The 16,004-nt window shown below is 56.3% G+C and overlaps 2 protein-coding genes across 4 annotated transcripts in view; one reads left to right on the top strand and one right to left on the bottom strand.

Moving 5' to 3' along the window:
• Positions 1–3,275, bottom strand: part of SART1 (spliceosome associated factor 1, recruiter of U4/U6.U5 tri-snRNP) — a 38,307-nt gene extending 35,032 nt beyond the window's left edge. The window contains exons 1-3 of one of the 2 annotated variants that reach the window (XM_072920150.1): positions 2,914–3,275; positions 2,099–2,150; positions 1,064–1,119 (exon numbers count right to left, since the gene is read on the bottom strand). In XM_072920150.1, the coding sequence (XP_072776251.1) occupies positions 1,064–1,119; positions 2,099–2,150; positions 2,914–3,223 (418 nt within the window). In that variant the 5' untranslated portion in view covers positions 3,224–3,275. The remainder of the gene's footprint in view (positions 1–1,063; positions 1,120–2,098; positions 2,151–2,913) is intronic. The other variant, XM_072920149.1, reaches the window with a different exon arrangement.
• A 557-nt stretch (positions 3,276–3,832) lies between these two features.
• SLC3A2 (solute carrier family 3 member 2) lies at positions 3,833–15,230 on the top strand. Of its 2 annotated transcripts, none has more exons than XM_041712029.2 (10): positions 3,833–3,960; positions 4,434–4,902; positions 6,416–6,592; positions 6,989–7,083; positions 7,166–7,234; positions 9,310–9,374; positions 11,847–12,027; positions 13,142–13,279; positions 14,271–14,330; positions 14,598–15,230. In XM_041712029.2, exons 2-10 carry the CDS (start codon positions 4,434–4,436, stop codon positions 14,946–14,948), a joined length of 1,605 nt encoding a protein of 534 aa, XP_041567963.2. In that variant the 5' UTR covers positions 3,833–3,960; the 3' UTR covers positions 14,949–15,230. The 2 variants fall into 2 exon arrangements, with proteins under 2 accessions (XP_041567963.2, XP_072776256.1); XM_072920155.1 differs by lacking the exon at positions 3,833–3,960 and adding an exon at positions 3,964–4,036.
• The last annotated feature ends 774 nt before the right edge of the window (positions 15,231–16,004 follow it).

Below are 16,004 nucleotides of genomic sequence, written 5' to 3'. Positions count from 1 at the left end.
TCGGCCCCAAAATCGGCCCCAAAATTGGAGAAATCGGCCCCAAAATCAGCCCCAAAATCAGCCCCAAAATTGGAGAAATCGGCCCCAAAATCAGCCCCAAAATTGGAGAAATCGGCCCCAAAATCAGCCCCAAAATCAGCCCTAGAATTGGAGAAATCAGCCCCAAAATTGGCCCCAAAATCAGCCCCAAAATTGGAGAAATCAGCCCCAAAATTGGCCCCAAAATCAGCCCCAAAATTGGAGAAATTGGCCCCAAAATCGGCCCCAAAATCAGCCCCAAAATTGGAGAAATCGGCCCCAAAATCGGCCCCAAAATTGGAGAAATCGACCCCAAAATCAGCCCCCAACATCGGTGAAATCAGCCCCAAAATCAGCCCAAAAATCAGTAAAATCAACCCCAAAGTCGGTGAAATTGGCCCCAAAATCAGCCCAAAAATCAGTAAAATCAACCCCAAAGTCGGTGAAATTGGCCTCAAAACCAGCCCCAGGCAACCTACATTCCACCACAAAATCAGCCCCAAAATCAGTGAAATTGGCCTCAAAATCAGCCCAAAAATCAGTAAAATCAACCCCAAAATTGGTGAAATCAGCCCCAAAAATCAGTAAAATCAACCCCAAAGTCTGTGAAATTGGCCTCAAAATCAGCCCAAAAATCAGTAAAATCAACCCCAAAATCGGTGAAATTGGCTTCAAAATCAGCCCAAAAATCAGTAAAATCAACCCCAAAATCGGTGAAATTGGCCTCAAAACCAGCCCCAGGCACCCTACATTCCACCCCAAAATCAGCCCCAAAATCAGTGAAATTGGCCTCAAAATCAGCCCAAAAATCATTAAAATCAACCCCAAAATCGGTGAAATTGGCCTCAAAATCAGCCCAAAAATCAGTAAAATCAGCCCCAAAATCGGTGAAATGGGCCTCAAAATCAGCCCGAAAATCAGTAAAATCAGCCCAAAAATCAGTGAAATTGGCCCCAAAATTAGCCCAAAAATCAGTAAGATCAGAACCAAAATCAGCCCCAAAATTGCCCCAAATCCCCCAAAATTGCCCCAAATCTCCCCTCACCTTTCTTGGCCGGGCCGGTCTCCAGCGGTTTCAGTCCCAGTTTGGCCCGGAGCTTACTGGGAACAGGGAGAGGGCTCAGGGGGGGTGTGGGGTGGGGGGACCCCAATTTTGGGGGGTTTGGGGTGGGGGGACCCCAATTTTGGGGGGTTTGGGGTGGGGGGACCCCAAATTTGGGGGGTTTGGGGTGGGGGGACCCCAATTTTGGGGGATTTGGGGTGGGGGGACCCCAAATTTGGGGGGTTTGGGGTGGGGGGACCCCAATTTTGGGGGGTTTGGGGTGGGGGGACCCCAATTTTGGGGGGTTTGGGGTGGGGGGACCCCAATTTTGGGGGGTTTGGGGTGGGGGGACCCCAAATTTGGGGGGATTTGGGGTGGGGGGACCCCAATTTTGGGGGGTTTGGGGTGGGGGGACCCCAAATTTGGGGGGTTTGGGGTGGGGGGACCCCAATTTTGGGGGGGTTGGGGTGGGGGGACCCCAAATTTGGGGGGTTTGGGGTGGGGGGACCCCAATTTTGGGGGGTTTGGGGTGGGGGGACCCCAATTTTGGGGGGTTTGGGGTGGGGGGACCCCAAATTTGGGGAGATTTGGGGTGGGGGGACCCCAATTTTGGGGGGTTTGGGGTGGGGGACCCCGATTTTGGGGGGTTTGGGGTGGGGGGACCCCAATTTTGGGGGGTTTGGGGTGGGGGGACCCCAATTTTGGGGGGATTTGGGGTGGGGAGACCCCAAATTTGGGGGTTTGGGGTGGGGGGACCCCAAATTTGGGGGGTTTGGGGTGGGGGGACCCCAAATTTGGGGGGTTTGGGGTGGGGGGACCCCAAATTTGGGGGGTTTGGGGTGGGGGGACCCCAATTTTGGGGGGTTTGGGGTGGGCGGACCCCAATTTTGGGGGGTTTGGGGTGGGGGGACCCCAAATTTGGGGGGTTTGGGGTGGGGGGACCCCAAATTTGGGGGATTTGGGGTGGGGGGACCCCAAATTTGGGGGGTTTGGGGTGGGGGGACCCCAAATTTGGGGGGTTTGGGGTGGGGTCCTCACTTGGTTTCTTCCACGCTCAGGGAGGATTCGCCCGCTGCGGATTTGGGAGGGGCTGTGGGGGGGTAATTAATAAATTATTAGTGATTAATTAGGGTGGGGGGAACTGCTGGGATACCCCCCGGGGTGCTGCCCCACCCCAGTCACCCCATGGACCCCAAAATTCCCCTTTAATCCCCCCAAAAATCCCCATAATCCACCCCAAAATCCCCATAATCCACCCCAAAATCCCCATAATCCACCCCAAAATCCCCATAATCCACCCCAAAATCCCCATAATCCACCCCAAAATCCCAATTAACACCCTAAAATCCCAATTAACACCCCAAAATTTCCTCTAACCCCCCCAAATTCACTTTCAACCCCACAAAATCTTTTTAAATCCCCCCAAATTCCCTTTGAACCCCACAAAAATCCCTATTAATCCCCCAAAATCCCCATTAACACCCCAAAATTCCCTCTAAGCCTCCAAATTTCACCTTTAACCCCCCCCCAAATCCCTCCGGGGTCTCCCCCATCCAAATCTCCCCCCCAAAACCCCAAAATCACCCCCAGGTGCAACAAACCCCCTCCCAAATCCTATTATTGCACCCCAAAACCTCCTCCAACCCCCCAAAATCCTCCCGCACCCCAAATCTTTGCTGTGCCCCTAAAACCCCCCCAAAATTCCCTCCAGCACCCCCGAGCCCCTCCCGACACCCCAAAATCCCCCCGAATTCCCCCCAAAATCCCCCCAAATTCCCCCTCCAATCCCTCCCCAAACCCCAATTTCCCCCCAAAACTTCCCAACTCCCCCCAACCTCTCCCCCCGCCCTCACCGGGCTCCTCCCGCTCCTCTTTTCTCTCCCTCTTCGCTCTCCGTTCGCTCTCGGAGCCGCCGCGGCCATGACCGCTCCTCCCGCCCTCTTCGGCCCCTCCGCGCCGGGACGAACCGGAGCCTCCCCCGGAGCCCCCGCGCTCGCCCCGGGAGCGGCTGCGCTTCCCGCGCCGCTCCCCGCCGCGGTGCCGGTGCTTGCGGTGCTCGCGGGGCCGCCCCGCGCTGCCGCCGCCGCCCGTCCCGGCCGCTCCCGGGGCCTCCTCGGCCGCCTCGGCCCCGCCGCGCTCCCGGTGCTTCTTTGAGGCGCCCATGGCCGCGCCGCCACTTCCGGGAGACAGCGGAACTTCCGGTGGTTGCCGTGGAGACGTTTCCGGTGCTTGGCTACTTCCGGTGGGGCGCGGTGCTGATTGGCCGAAGTATAGGCGGGATTTGAGAGGGCGCTGTGGGATGAACCATTACGCGCGCGGAGGGGTGGACAGAATGAGCAGGATGGTAGTGGCGCCGTTCTGTCCCGCCATAGAGGGCTGGAGATCTCTGTAAGAAGCACCGAGGATCTTCGACTCGGTTTCCAGTGAGGAGACCCCGTGCGGGCTGCCCGATACGGGGGTTCCGTAAATAGCGCACCCCCGGGGCACAACAAAATGGCGGCGCCCGGCAGAGCTGAATAGAGACTTTGACAACAGCAAAATGGCGGCTACTTGGGGTGTGGCAAAATGGCGGCGCATGGGGGTACCCCGAAAAGGACGGGGGTGTAGAGAACCCTCCGGGAGCAGAAAAAGCCACGAACTCCATAAGTGGCGTCCCGTTGAGCGGTGGCGCGAATCAGAGACTCCAAAACGCGACTTTCGGGGCTCTTTTCCGCCCCGTTCGTACCGGGGCGTATCCAGCCCCCCCCCCGCCTCGTGCACTTTGATCCGCCCGGTCCGGGCGCCGCGGCGGCGCCAGGGGGCGGGGCTGGGGGCGTGGTCAGCAGCGAGTGGGCGTGGTTTCCCGGAGTATAAAAGGCCGCGCCGAACCCCCTCAGGCCCGTCACGAGCCCTCAGCGAAGGTGCGACCACCGTGAGGGGATTTGGGCTCCGTGTGGCATTTCTGGGGGACACAAACGCCTTTTTGAGAATTTTGGGGTGTGTGGGAAAGGCTCGAGATCCATTTCAAGGGCGGATTTGCTTGTTCAGGGAGGGAAAGATTTTGGGGCGTTCTGAGGCCCCTGTGAGGCTTTTGGGGTCCCCGGGGTGAGGGGGGTGTGTTAGAAGCTCAAACGGAGCTTGAAACCCCTACTAAGAGGATTTTAGGGTGATATTGAGGAGGTTTTGGGGTGCGGGGAGCACCTTTGGATCTCTTTAAGACGCTTTCCCCACTGTGGGTGGGGGGGGGGGCAAAGTCGGGGTTCAAAGATCCCCCTTGAGGCCGTTTGGGGGTGAGAGTTCAGCCCCGCCCGAACCTTTTGAGGTGCTTTGAGCAGGAATCCCTGAACATTTCGGTGTGGTTTATTTTTAATTTTTTTATATTTTTTCTCCCCAGATGGAGCCCGAGTCGCCCCCCCGCGAGCTGGAGCTGTCAGCGCTGGAGGCCGAGACGGAGCCGATGGCAGCGGCCGAGCCCGGGACCCCTCCCCAGGCGACCCCTCCCCACCGCGACCCCTCCCCACCCCCGGAGCAGCTGCTGGGCGTGGAGAAGAACGGGCTGAAGATGAAGATTCCCCCCGAGGAGGAAGAAGAGGCTCCTTTAGGGGGTTCGGGGGCTTCGGGGAGCCCCAAATTCACAGGGCTGGGCAAGGAGGAGCTGCTGAGGGAAGCGGGGACGCCGCTCTGGGCCCGGGCCCGCCTGGTGCTGCTCGTGCTCTTCTGGGGGGGCTGGATCGGCATGTTGGGGGCTGCCGCTGCCATCGTGGCACAAGCCCCCCGCTGCCAGCCCCTGCCCACCAAAGCTTGGTGGGAGCTCGGGGCGCTCTACAGGGCTCCCCCCAAGGCTTTTGGAGGTGATCTGAGAGGTGAGGGGGAGTTTTGGGGGGGTCCCGTGGGGTTTAGAGGGTCCTTTGTGGGGTGGCAGAGGGTGGGAGGGTCCCAGAGGATGGCTAGGGGAATTTGGGGGGGTCCCATGAAAAGTTTGGGGGGGTTTAGAGAGTCTTTTGGGGGTGGGGGGGGTCCCAGAGCATAGCTAGGGGAATTTGGGGGGTCCCCTGGGGGGTTCAGAGGGTCCTTTTGGGGAGTGACAGGGTGGAAGGGTTCTAGGGGATGGCAGAAGGAATTTGGGGGGGTCCCATGAAGAGTTTGGGGGGGTTTAGAGAGACTTCTGGGGGGTGGGAGGGTCCCAGGGGTGGGAGGGTCCCAGAGGATGGCTAGGGGAATTTGGGGGGGGTCCCATGAAGAGTTTGGGGGGATTTAGAGAGACTTCTGGGGGGTGGGAGGGTGCCAGAGGATGGCTAGGGGAATTTGGGGGGGTCCCATGAAGAGTTTGGGGGGGTTTAGAGAGTCTTCTGGGGGGTGGGAGGGTCCCAGGGGTGGGAGGGTCCCAGAGGATGGCTAGGGGAATTTGGGGGGTCCCCTGGGGGGTTTAGAGGGTCCTTTTGGGGAGTGGCAGAGGGTGGGAGGGTTCCAGAGCATAGCTAGGGGAATTTGGGGGGGGTCCCATGAAGAGTTTGGGGGGGTTTAGAAAGATTTCTGGGGGGTGGCAGAGGGTGGGAGGGTTCCAGAGGATGGCTAGGGGTCCCAGAGGATGGCTAGGGGAATTTTGGGGGGGTCCCATGAAGAGTTTGGGGGGGTTTAGAGAGACTTCTGGGGGGTGGGAGGGTCCCAGGGGTGGGAGGGTCCCAGAGGATGGCTAGGGGAATTTGGGGGGTCCCCTGGGGGTTTTAGAGGGTCCTTTTGGGGAGTGACAGGGTGGGAGGGTTCTAGGGGATGGCAGAAGGAATTTGGGGGGGTTTAAGAAGTTTAGGGGGTCCCTAGAGGTGAGTTGAGGGAGTTTAGGGAGTTTCTAGCCTGGTTTTAGGGAGGTTCAAAAAGTTTTGGCATCCCCAAGAATGTTTTGGGGTCTCTTGGGAGCCTGTGAGGAGTGGGTGGGGGGAGGAACACCCTATTAATGAACTCCTAAATTAATTAAAAGAATATTTTGGGAGTGGGAGTCATCTCAGTGCACCCCCCCAACATATGTCGGGGTGAATTCCCAAAAAGAACCGACAGGATCAGATTGGGGACCCCCATTTCACGACCCCCCCAATAAAAGAGCCTGGGGGGAGTGACTCAGCAATTTCGGGGGTCCCTCCACTTTAGGGGAGTCCCAGGATCTCCAAGAATTGCTCAAAACCTGAGGGGGCCCCAAAAAATTTGGGGGATTTTGGAGTTTCTCCCAACTTTGGGAGCGATTTTGGGATCCTGGGAGGACTTTTGGGGACTCCTGGGCTGGTTTTGGGGTCTCAGGGTGGGATTTTGGGGATCTCCTGGGAGAATTCTGGGGTTGTGTTGTAGGGTGAGATTTGGGGTTCACCTCTTTTTCCTCCTCTCCAGGTGTGGAGAAACGTTTGGGGTACCTGAAGGAGAAGCTGCAGGTTGGGGGGCTGGTGCTGGGCCCCGTGTACCCCCAAAAATCCCCCGAGGCCAAAATTCCCCCCCTGAAGGAGCTGGACCCCACCCTGGGCACCATCCAGGACTTCAGCGCCCTGGTGCAGGCAGCCAAGGACAAAGGTGGGCTGGGGGCACCCCAAAACTGGGGGGGGGACCCCAAAATTGGGGGGGGGGGCACTGGGAGGAACCCCAGAATTTTGGGGGAAATGTTGGATATGGGGTGGGGAAAAATGGAGAGCTGGAATTTGGGGGCAGCACAGAATTGAAGGGGGGGGGGAGAACCCCAAAATTTGAGGGGCACAAAATTGATGGGAGGGGGACACCCCCAAAATTAGGGGGGAAATGCAGGGGGGGGGCTCAATTTGGGGGTTCCCATGGTTGGGTGTTCAGAGACAGGAGGAGCCCCCAAAAAGGGGGATCCCCCATAATGTTGGGGGGATTATAGTGTGGGGGAAGGGGTTTGTGATGCTGGAGGGGTTTTGGGGTGCCCTGACCCCCCCATTTCCCCCCTCCCAGGGGTGAAGGTGATCCTGGACCTGACCCCAAACCCCGCCGGGAATCCGGTCTGGGGGGACGCAGCCAAAGATTCTGAGGTGCTCCAGCAGGTCCAGGTGGGTCTGGGGGGGCTGTGGGGTGGGGGTGGGGGGCTTGGGGGAGTGGGGGACCCCCCCATAACCCCCCTGTGCCCCCCAGGCCGCCATGAACCATTGGCTGAAGGAGGACATTGCTGGGATCTTCCTGGATGGCATCGAGGAGCTCCCGGTGAGGGGGCTGGGGGGGATTTGGGGTGGAATTTTGGGGGTTTGGGGCAGGATTGGGGGTTTGGGGTGGAATTTTGGGGGTTTGGGGCAGGATTGGGGGTTTGGGGTGGAATTTTGGGGGTTTGGGGCAGGATTGGGGGTTTGGGGTGGAATTTTGGGGGTTTGGGGCAGGATTGGGGGTTTGGGGTGGAATTTTGGGGGTTTTGGGGCAGGATTGGGGCTTTGGGGTGGAATTTTGGGGGTTTGGGGCAGGATTGGGGGTTTGGGGTGGAATTTTGGGGGTTTTGGGGCAGGATTGGGGGTTTGGGGTGGAATTTTGGGGGTTTTGGGGCAGGATTGGGGATTTGGGGTGGAATTTTGGGGGTTTTGGGGCAGGATTGGGGGTTTGGGGTAGAATTTTGGGGGTTTTGGGGCAGGATTGGGGGTTTGGGGTGGAATTTTGGGGGTTTTGGGGCAGGATTGGGGGTTTGGGGTGGAATTTTGGGGGTTTTGGGGCAGGATTGGGGGTTTGGGGTGGAATTTTGGGGGTTTTGGGGCAGGATTGGGGCTTTGGGGTGGAATTTTGGGGGTTTTGGGGCAGGATTGGGGGTTTGGGGTGGAATTTTGGGGGTTTGGGGCAGGATTGGGGGTTTGGGGTGGAATTTTGGGGGTTTTGGGGCAGGATTGGGGGTTTGGGGTGGAATTTTGGGGGTTTTGGGGCAGGATTGGGGGTTTGGGGTGGAATTTTGGGGGTTTTGGGGCAGGATTGGGGGTTTGGGGTGGAATTTTGGGGGTTTTGGGGCAGGATTGGGGGTTTGGGGTGGAATTTTGGGGGTTTTGGGGCAGGATTGGGGGTTTGGGGTGGAATTTTGGGGGTTTTGGGACAGGATTGGGGGTTTGGGGTGGAATTTTGGGGGTTTTGGGGCAGGATTGGGGGTTTGGGGTGGAATTTTGGGGGTTTGGGGCAGGATTGGGGGTTTGGGGTGGAATTTTGGGGGTTTTGGGGCAGGATTGGGGGTTTGGGGTGGAATTTTGGGGGTTTGGGGCAGGATTGGGGTTTGGGGTGGAATTTTGGGGGTTTGGGGCAGGATTGGGGGTTTGGGGTGGAATTTTGGGGGTTTGGGGCAGGATTGGGGCTTTGGGGTGGAATTTTGGGGTTTTTGGGGCAGGATTGGGGGTTTGGGGTGGAATTTTGGGGGTTTTGGGGCAGGATTGGGGGTTTGGGGTGGAATTTTGGGGGTTTTGGGGCAGGATTGGGGGTTTGGGGTGGAATTTTGGGGGTTTGGGGCAGGATTGGGGGTTTGGGGTGGAATTTTGGGGGTTTTGGGGCAGGATTGGGGGTTTGGGGTGGAATTTTGGGGGTTTGGGGCAGAATTGGGGGTTTGGGGTGGAATTTTGGGGGTTTTGGGGCAGGATTGGGGGTTTGGGGTGGAATTTTGGGGGTTTTGGGGCAGGATTGGGGGTTTGGGGTGGAATTTTGGGGGTTTTGGGGCAGGATTGGGGGTTTGGGGTGGAATTTTGGGGGTTTGGGGTGGAATTTTGGGGGTTTGGGGCAGGATTGGGGGTTTGGGGTGGAATTTTGGGGGTTTTGGGGCAGGATTGGGGGTTTGGGGTGGAATTTTGGGGGTTTTGGGGCAGGATTGGGGGTTTGGGGTGGAATTTTGGGGGTTTTGGGCAGGATTGGGGATTTGGGGTGGAATTTTGGGGGTTTTGGGGCAGGATTGGGGGTTTGGGGTGGAATTTTGGGGGTTTTGGGGCAGGATTGGGGGTTTGGGGTGGAATTTTGGGGGTTTTGGGGCAGGATTGGGGGTTTAGGGTGGAATTTTGGGGGTTTGGGGCAGGATTGGGGCTTTGGGGTGGAATTTTGGGGGTTTTGGGGCAGGATTGGGGGTTTGGGGTGGAATTTTGGGGGTTTTGGGGCAGGATTGGGGGTTTGGGGTGGAATTTTGGGGGTTTTGGGGCAGGATTGGGGGTTTGGGGTGGAATTTTGGGGGTTTGGGGCAGGATTGGGGGTTTGGGGTGGAATTTTGGGGGTTTGGGGCAGAACTGGGGGGTCTTTAGGGGCTCTGGGTGACCCCCCTGTGTCCCCTCACCCAGGACTTGGTGGTGGCCCAGTGGAGGAACCTGACGGAGCAGCAGCCGAGCCCCAGCGGTGTGGACAGGTGTGACCCCCAAAAATGTCCCTGTGTCACCCCAATGTCCCCCCAAACTCACTGACCCCCCAAATGTGTCCCCTGTGTCACCCCCAAACTCACTGACTCCCCCCAAATCTCTTCCTCCTCTCATTCTTTGCCTCATTAATTTCTTTTCTCTATTTTGGGGTGCTGGGATGTTCCCCTGACCTTCCACCCCCATTTTTGGGGTGCTTTTCTGACTTTTTGCCCCCCATTTTCTGAATTTTTGCCCCTATTTTTGGGGTGCTTTTCTGACTTTTTGCCCCCCATTTTTGGGGTGCTTTTTTGAATTTTTGCCCCCCATTTTTAGGGTGCTTTTCTGAATTTTTGCCCCCCATTTTTAGGGTGCTTTTCTGACTTTTTGCCCCTCATTTTTGGGGTGCTTTTCTGAATTTTTGCCCCTATTTTTGGGGTGCTTTTCTGACTTTTTGCCCCCCATTTTTAGGGTGCTTTTCTGACTTTTTGCCCCCTATTTTTGGGGTGCTTTTCTGACTTTTTGCCCCCCATTTTTAGGGTGCTTTTCTGAATTTTTGCCCCCCATTTTTGGGGTGCTTTTCTGAATTTTTGCCCCTATTTTTTGGGGTGCTTTTCTGACTTTTTGCCCCTATTTTTTGGGGTGCTTCCTTGTCCTTTTCTTCCTCGTTTTTTGGTTGTTCCCTTAATTTTTTTATTTTTGAGGTGCTCCCTTCACCTTTCCCTCTCATTTTTGAGGTTCTCCTGTGACTCATCCCCCCTGTTTTTGGGGTGTCCCCCTGATCTTTTCCTCCTCATTTTTTGGGGTGCTCCCCTGACTTTCCCCCCCTGATTTTTGGGGTACTCACCTGTTTCCTCCTAATTTTTTGGGGTGCTCCTCTGACTTTCCCCCCCCTGATTTTTGGGGTACTCACCTGTTTCCTCCTCATTTTTTGGGGTGCTCTTCTGACTTTTCCTCCCCTGTTTTTTGGGGTACTCACCTGACTGTTTCCTCCTCATTTTTGGGGTGCTCCTCTGACTTTTCCCCCCTGATTTTTGGGGTACTCACCTGACTGTTTCCTCCTCATTTTTTGGGGTGCTCCTCCGACTTTCACCCCCTGATTTTTGGGGTACTCACCTGACTGTTTCCTCCTCATTTTTTGGGGTGCTCCCCTGACTTTCCCCCCCTGATTTTTGGGGTACTCACCTGACTGTTTCCTCATTTTTTGGGGTGCTCCTCCGACTTTCCCCCCCCTGATTTTTGGGGTACTCACCTGTTTCCTCCTCATTTTTTGGGGTGCTCCTCTGACTTTCCCCCCCTGATTTTTGGGGTACTCACCTGACTGTTTCCTCATTTTTTGGGGTGCTCCCCTGACTTTCCCCCTCTGATTTTTGGGGTACTCACCTGTTTCCTCCTCATTTTTTGGGGTGCTCCTCCGACTTTTCCCCCCCTGATTTTTGGGGTACTCACCTGACTTTTTCCTCCTCATTTTTGGGGTGCTCCTCCGACTTTCCCCCCCTGATTTTTGGGGTACTCACCTGTTTCCTCCTCATTTTTTGGGGTGCTCCTCCGACTTTCCCCCCCCTGATTTTTGGGGTACTCACCTGTTTCCTCCTCATTTTTTGGGGTGCTCCTCCGACTTTTCCCCCCTGATTTTTGGGGTACTCACCTGTTTCCTCCTCATTTTTTGGGGTGCTCCTCTGACTTTCCCCCCCTGATTTTTGGGGTACTCACCTGACTGTTTCCTCCTCATTTTTTGGGTGCTCCTCTGATTTTTCCCCCCTGATTTTTGGGGTACTCACCTGTTTCCTCCTCATTTTTTGGCAGCTCCTCTGATCTTTTCCTCCTCATTTTTGGGGTGCTCCTCTGACTTTCCCCCCCCTGATTTTTGGGGTACTCACCTGTTTCCTCCTCATTTTTTGGGGTGCTCCTCCGACTTTCCCCCCCTGATTTTTGGGGTACTCACCTGTTTCCTCCTCATTTTTTGGGGTGCTCCTCCAACTTTCCCCCCCTGATTTTTGGGGTACTCACCTGACTGTTTCCTCCTCATTTTTTGGGGTGCTCCTCTGACTTTCCCCCCCTGATTTTTGGGGTACTCACCTGTTTCCTCCTCATTTTTTGGGGTGCTCCTCTGACTTTCCCCCCCTGATTTTTGGGGTACTCACCTGTTTCCTCCTCATTTTTTGGGGTGCTCCTCCAACTTTCCCCCCTGATTTTTGGGGTACTCACCTGACTGTTTCCTCCTCATTTTTGGGGTGCTCCTCTGACTTTTCCCCCCGTGATTTTTGGGGTACTCACCTGTTTCCTCCTCATTTTTTGGGGTGCTCCTCTGACTTTTCCCCCCGTGATTTTTAGGGTACTCACCTGTTTCCTCCTCATTTTTTGGGGTGCTCCTCTGATCTTTTTCTCCTCATTTTCACGCTTCTCCCCTGACTTTTCCCCCTGATTTTCGGGGCTCTCCCCTGACTCATCCCCCCCATTTTTGGGGTGCCCCTGTCTGTTTTTAGGGTGCTGGTGGGGGGCACACGGCTGCAGGACCCCTGGAGGGCACCGGGGGGGCCGCAGCTGCTGCTGGGCCCCTTCCTGCAGCCCCTGGAGCCCAAGGGTGACGCCGAGGCACCCGAGGGAGCCCTGAGGAACCTCCTCAACTTCCTCAGCTCCAACTCCTCCGTGGGGCTGGGCTGGAGCGTGAGTGCTGCCCCCCAAAACCTCCCCGGAGCCCCAAAACCTCCCCGGCACCCCCAAATCCCTTCAGGAGCCCCAGAACCTCCCCGGGACCCCTCAAATCCTTTCAGGAGTTCCAGATCCCATCCTCCCTCTGGATTCCCAAATGGGACCCCAAAACCTCCCCACAAATCCCCAAAATCCCTTCAGGAGCCCCAAAAACCTCCCCAGGACCCCCAGATCCCTTCAGGAGCCCCAGAACCTCACCGGGACCCCTCAAATCCTTTCAGGAGTTCCAAATCCCATCCTCCCAATTTGGATTCCCAAATGGGACCCCAAAACCTCCCCACAACCCCCCAAAATTTCTCCATTCTGTGAGACTCTCAAATGGGACCCCAAAACCTCCCCACAACTCCCAAAAATCCCTTCAGGAGCCCCAAAACCTCTCTGGGACCCCCCAAAACCTCTCAATTCTGTGAGACTCTCAAATGGTACCCCAAAACCTCCCCAGGACCCCCAAAAATCCCTTCAGGAGCCCCAGAACCTCACCGGGACCCCCAAAAATCCCTTCAGGAGCCCCAAAACCTCCCCAGGACCCCCAGATCCCTTCAGGAACCCCAGAACCTCCCCAGGACCCCTCAAATCCTTTCAGGAGTTCCAGATCCCATCTTCCCCCTCTGGATTCCCAAATGGGACCCCAAAACCTCCCCACAACCCCCCAAAATCCCTTCAGGACCCCCAAAACCTCTCTGAAACCCCCCAAAACCTCTCAATTCTGTGAGACTCTCAAATGGGACCCCAAAACCTCCCCACAACCCCCAAAAATCCCTTCAGGAGCCCCAAAACCTCTCTGGGCCTCCCCCCAAAATGCCTTCAGGAGCCCCAGATCCCCCCAGTCCTGCACCCCTGGAACCCCCAAATTCCCCCTGCAGGACCCTCCTGCACCCCCAAACCTCCCTGAGACCCCAATCCTGAAACTCTGAGACCCTCAACTGCCCCCACATCCCTCAGGACCCCCAAAACATTCCTGGCACCCCCCAAATTCCCCACCTCCAACGCCGCCTTCCTGCTCCTGCTGCCCACTCCCATTTTTGGGGTCCCCCCGCAGATTTTGGGGTGACGGGTGCCTGTCCCACAGGTGGGGTCCCCCTGGGAGACGTGGGTGAGCCCCAACCTGCGGCTGCAGCAGCTGCTGCTGCTCTGGGGGCTCCCCGGGACCCCCGTGCTGAGCTACGGCGACGAGCTGGGGCTGCCGCGGCCCCCCAAAAACCAGCAGGTACCGGGGGGGGGGGTCAGGGGGGGTTTGTGGGGTTTTTGGGGGGCTGCAGGTGGGATTTGGGGTGCTGTGGGGGTACTCGGGGGGGTTTTGGGGTTTGCAGGGGTGGGTTGGGGTGACCCCCTGACCCAAATTTCACTGGGTTTTGATCCAGTTTTGTCATTTTCTACTCCAATTTCACCATTTTTTTACTGCAATTTCACTGTTTTTTACTCCAATTTCACCAATTTTACTCCAATTTCACCAATTTTACCCCAATTTCACCGTTTTTACCCCAATTTCACTGCTTTTTACCCCAATTTCACTGTTTTTACCCCAATTTCACTGCTTTTTACCCCAATTTCACTGTTTTTACCCCAATTTCACTGCTTTTACCCCAATTTCACTGTTTTTACCCCAATTTCACTGTTTTTACCCCAATTTCACTGCTTTTTACTCCAATTTCACTGTTTTTACCCCAATTTCACTGCTTTTTACTCCAATTTCACTGTTTTTACTCCAATTTCACTAATTTTACTCCAATTTCACTGTTTTTACCCCAATTTCACTGTTTTTACCCCAATTTCACTGCTTTTTACTCCAATTTCACTGTTTTTACCCCAATTTCACTGCTTTTTACTCCAATTTCACTGTTTTTACTCCAATTTCACTGTTTTTTACCCCAATTTCACCAATTTTACCCCAATTTCACTGCTTTTTACCCCAATTTCACTGCTTTTTACCCCAATTTCACTGTTTTTACCCCAATTTCACCGTTTTTACCCCAATTTCACTGCTTTTTACTCCAATTTCAGTGTTTTTACTCCAATTTCACTGTTTTTTACCCCAATTTCACCAATTTTACCCCAATTTCACCAATTTTACCCCAATTTCCCTGTTTTTACCCCAATTTCACCATTTTTTACCCCAATTTCACTGTTTTTACCCCAATTTCACTGGTTTTACCCCAATTTCACTGGTTTTACCCCAATTTCGCCGTTTTTTGCCCCAGTTGCCGCCGATGCCGTGGGAATCCATCGAGGCCCCGAAACCGGCGGGAAACGGCTCCGAGGTGGGCGGGGCTTGAGCGGTGATTGACATGGGCGGTGGGCGGGGCTTTACTGTTTAATGAATGGTCGTGGTTTTGGTGGCCACGCCCATAATGGGCGGAGCTTTCAGGTGGGCCCCACAAGCTGGCATTTAAAAGGGCAACGCCGCCTTAAAACGGCAACGCCACCTGCCTCCTTAAAGGGCCAGCGCACCATTCCCGGGGCTGGGGCTGCACTTGGGGGTCTCCCAGCCCCCCCAGTGACCCCAGCCCCCTCCTCCTGCCTTGCAGCCCCCCGAGCTGGAGCTGTGCGCGGCCCTGGCCTCGCTGCGGGCCCACGAGCGCTCGCTGCTGCTGGGGGAGGCGTGGGCCGTGGCCGCCGGTTCTGCCATGGCCGTGCTGCGGCGTTGGGACCAGAGCGAGCGGTTCCTGCTGGTGCTCAACCCCCACGGAGCCCCCCTCAAACCCTTCTCGGTGAAAAGGGAGCCTGGAGACCCCCAGGAACCCCCCCTGCCCGCCTCGGCCACCGTGCGCTACAGCACCGGCCCGAAGGAGCCCGGGGAGCAGCAGCTGAGGCTGGAGGAGCTCAAGGTGGGACCCTACCAGGGGATCCTGCTGGGCTTCCCCTACAGCCCCCAGTGACCCCCCTTGGCACCCCAAATCTGCATTGACCCCCCCCTGGCACCCCAAACCTGCATTGACCCCCCCCCAGCACCCCAAACCTGCACTGACCCCCTCCCCACCCCCTCGTTCCGGGTGGGGTCCCACACTCAACTCCCTTCACTCATTTTTTGGGTTCTTATCCTGCTCCCCTCACCTCAAAATCCGTTTTTTGGGGGGTTTTTCTTCTGTTCCTGATTCCATTTTGAAGCTTTTGTTTTCTGGGGTCCCCTCACCAAATACTGAATAAATCAATTGCATTTGTGTCCTTGTTTTTGTCTCTTTTTTTGGGGGGGTCTGAGGGTTCCCCCCCAGGATTTGGGGGGATCACAGAGCCCTGGGAGCACCCCAAAATATGGGGAGGGGGGAATGGGGAAGGATTTGAGCTCCCAGGGGAATATTGGGGGGCAGGAGAGCCCAATGAGGGGTCCCAAAATGAGGGGGGTTGGATTTGGGGGGCTGCTGAAGGGGTAACCAAGACCCCCAAAATGAGGAAATCCAGCCCAAAATGGGGGTTGGGATCCCCAGTGGGGCCTCAGGGGTGATCCTAAGAAATGGGGACCCCCAAAATAAAGGGGTGGGGTCACCCTGGGGATCAGGATTTTGGGGGTGGGGGGCTGAGGAGATTTTGGGGAAGGGTCTCAGAGGCTGTGAGGAGCTTCTGGGGAGTCCCAGAAGGGTTTGGGGTTTCAGGAGTTCCAGATCCCATCCTCCCCCTCTGGATTCCCAAATGGGACCCCAAAACCTCCCCACAACCCCCAAAAATCCCTTCAGGAGCCCCAGAACCTCCCAGGACCCCCCAAATCCCTCCAGGAGCTTCAAAACCTCCCCAGGACCCCCAAAATCCCTTCAGGAGCCCCAAACAACCCTCTCCCCCTGGAATTCCCAAATGGGACCCCAAAACTTCCCTGGAACCCCCAAAAATCCCTTCAGGAGCCCCAAAACCTCCCTGGCACCCCCAAAAATCCCTTCAGGAGCCCCAAAACCTCCCTGGGACTCCCCCCAAAATCCCTTCAGGAGCCCCAGATCCCCCCAGTC

Source organism: Taeniopygia guttata, chromosome 31 (assembly GCF_048771995.1).
Source record: "Taeniopygia guttata chromosome 31, bTaeGut7.mat, whole genome shotgun sequence".
Lineage (NCBI taxonomy): Eukaryota > Metazoa > Chordata > Aves > Passeriformes > Estrildidae > Taeniopygia > Taeniopygia guttata.
The sequence above is the reverse complement of the archived record's forward strand: the minus strand, read 5'-3'. Positions and strand labels throughout refer to the sequence as shown.

Coding starts and splice junctions, on each gene's coding strand:
- SLC3A2 (XM_041712029.2), top strand. CDS start 4,434: ATGGAGCCCGAGTCGCCCCCCCGCGAGCTGGAGCTGTCAGCGCTGGAG. Junction 6,593..6,988: donor GCAGGCAGCCAAGGACAAAG/GTGGGCTGGGGG, acceptor CCCCCCTCCCAG/GGGTGAAGGTGATCCTGGAC. Junction 12,028..13,141: donor CCGTGGGGCTGGGCTGGAGC/GTGAGTGCTGCC, acceptor CCTGTCCCACAG/GTGGGGTCCCCCTGGGAGAC.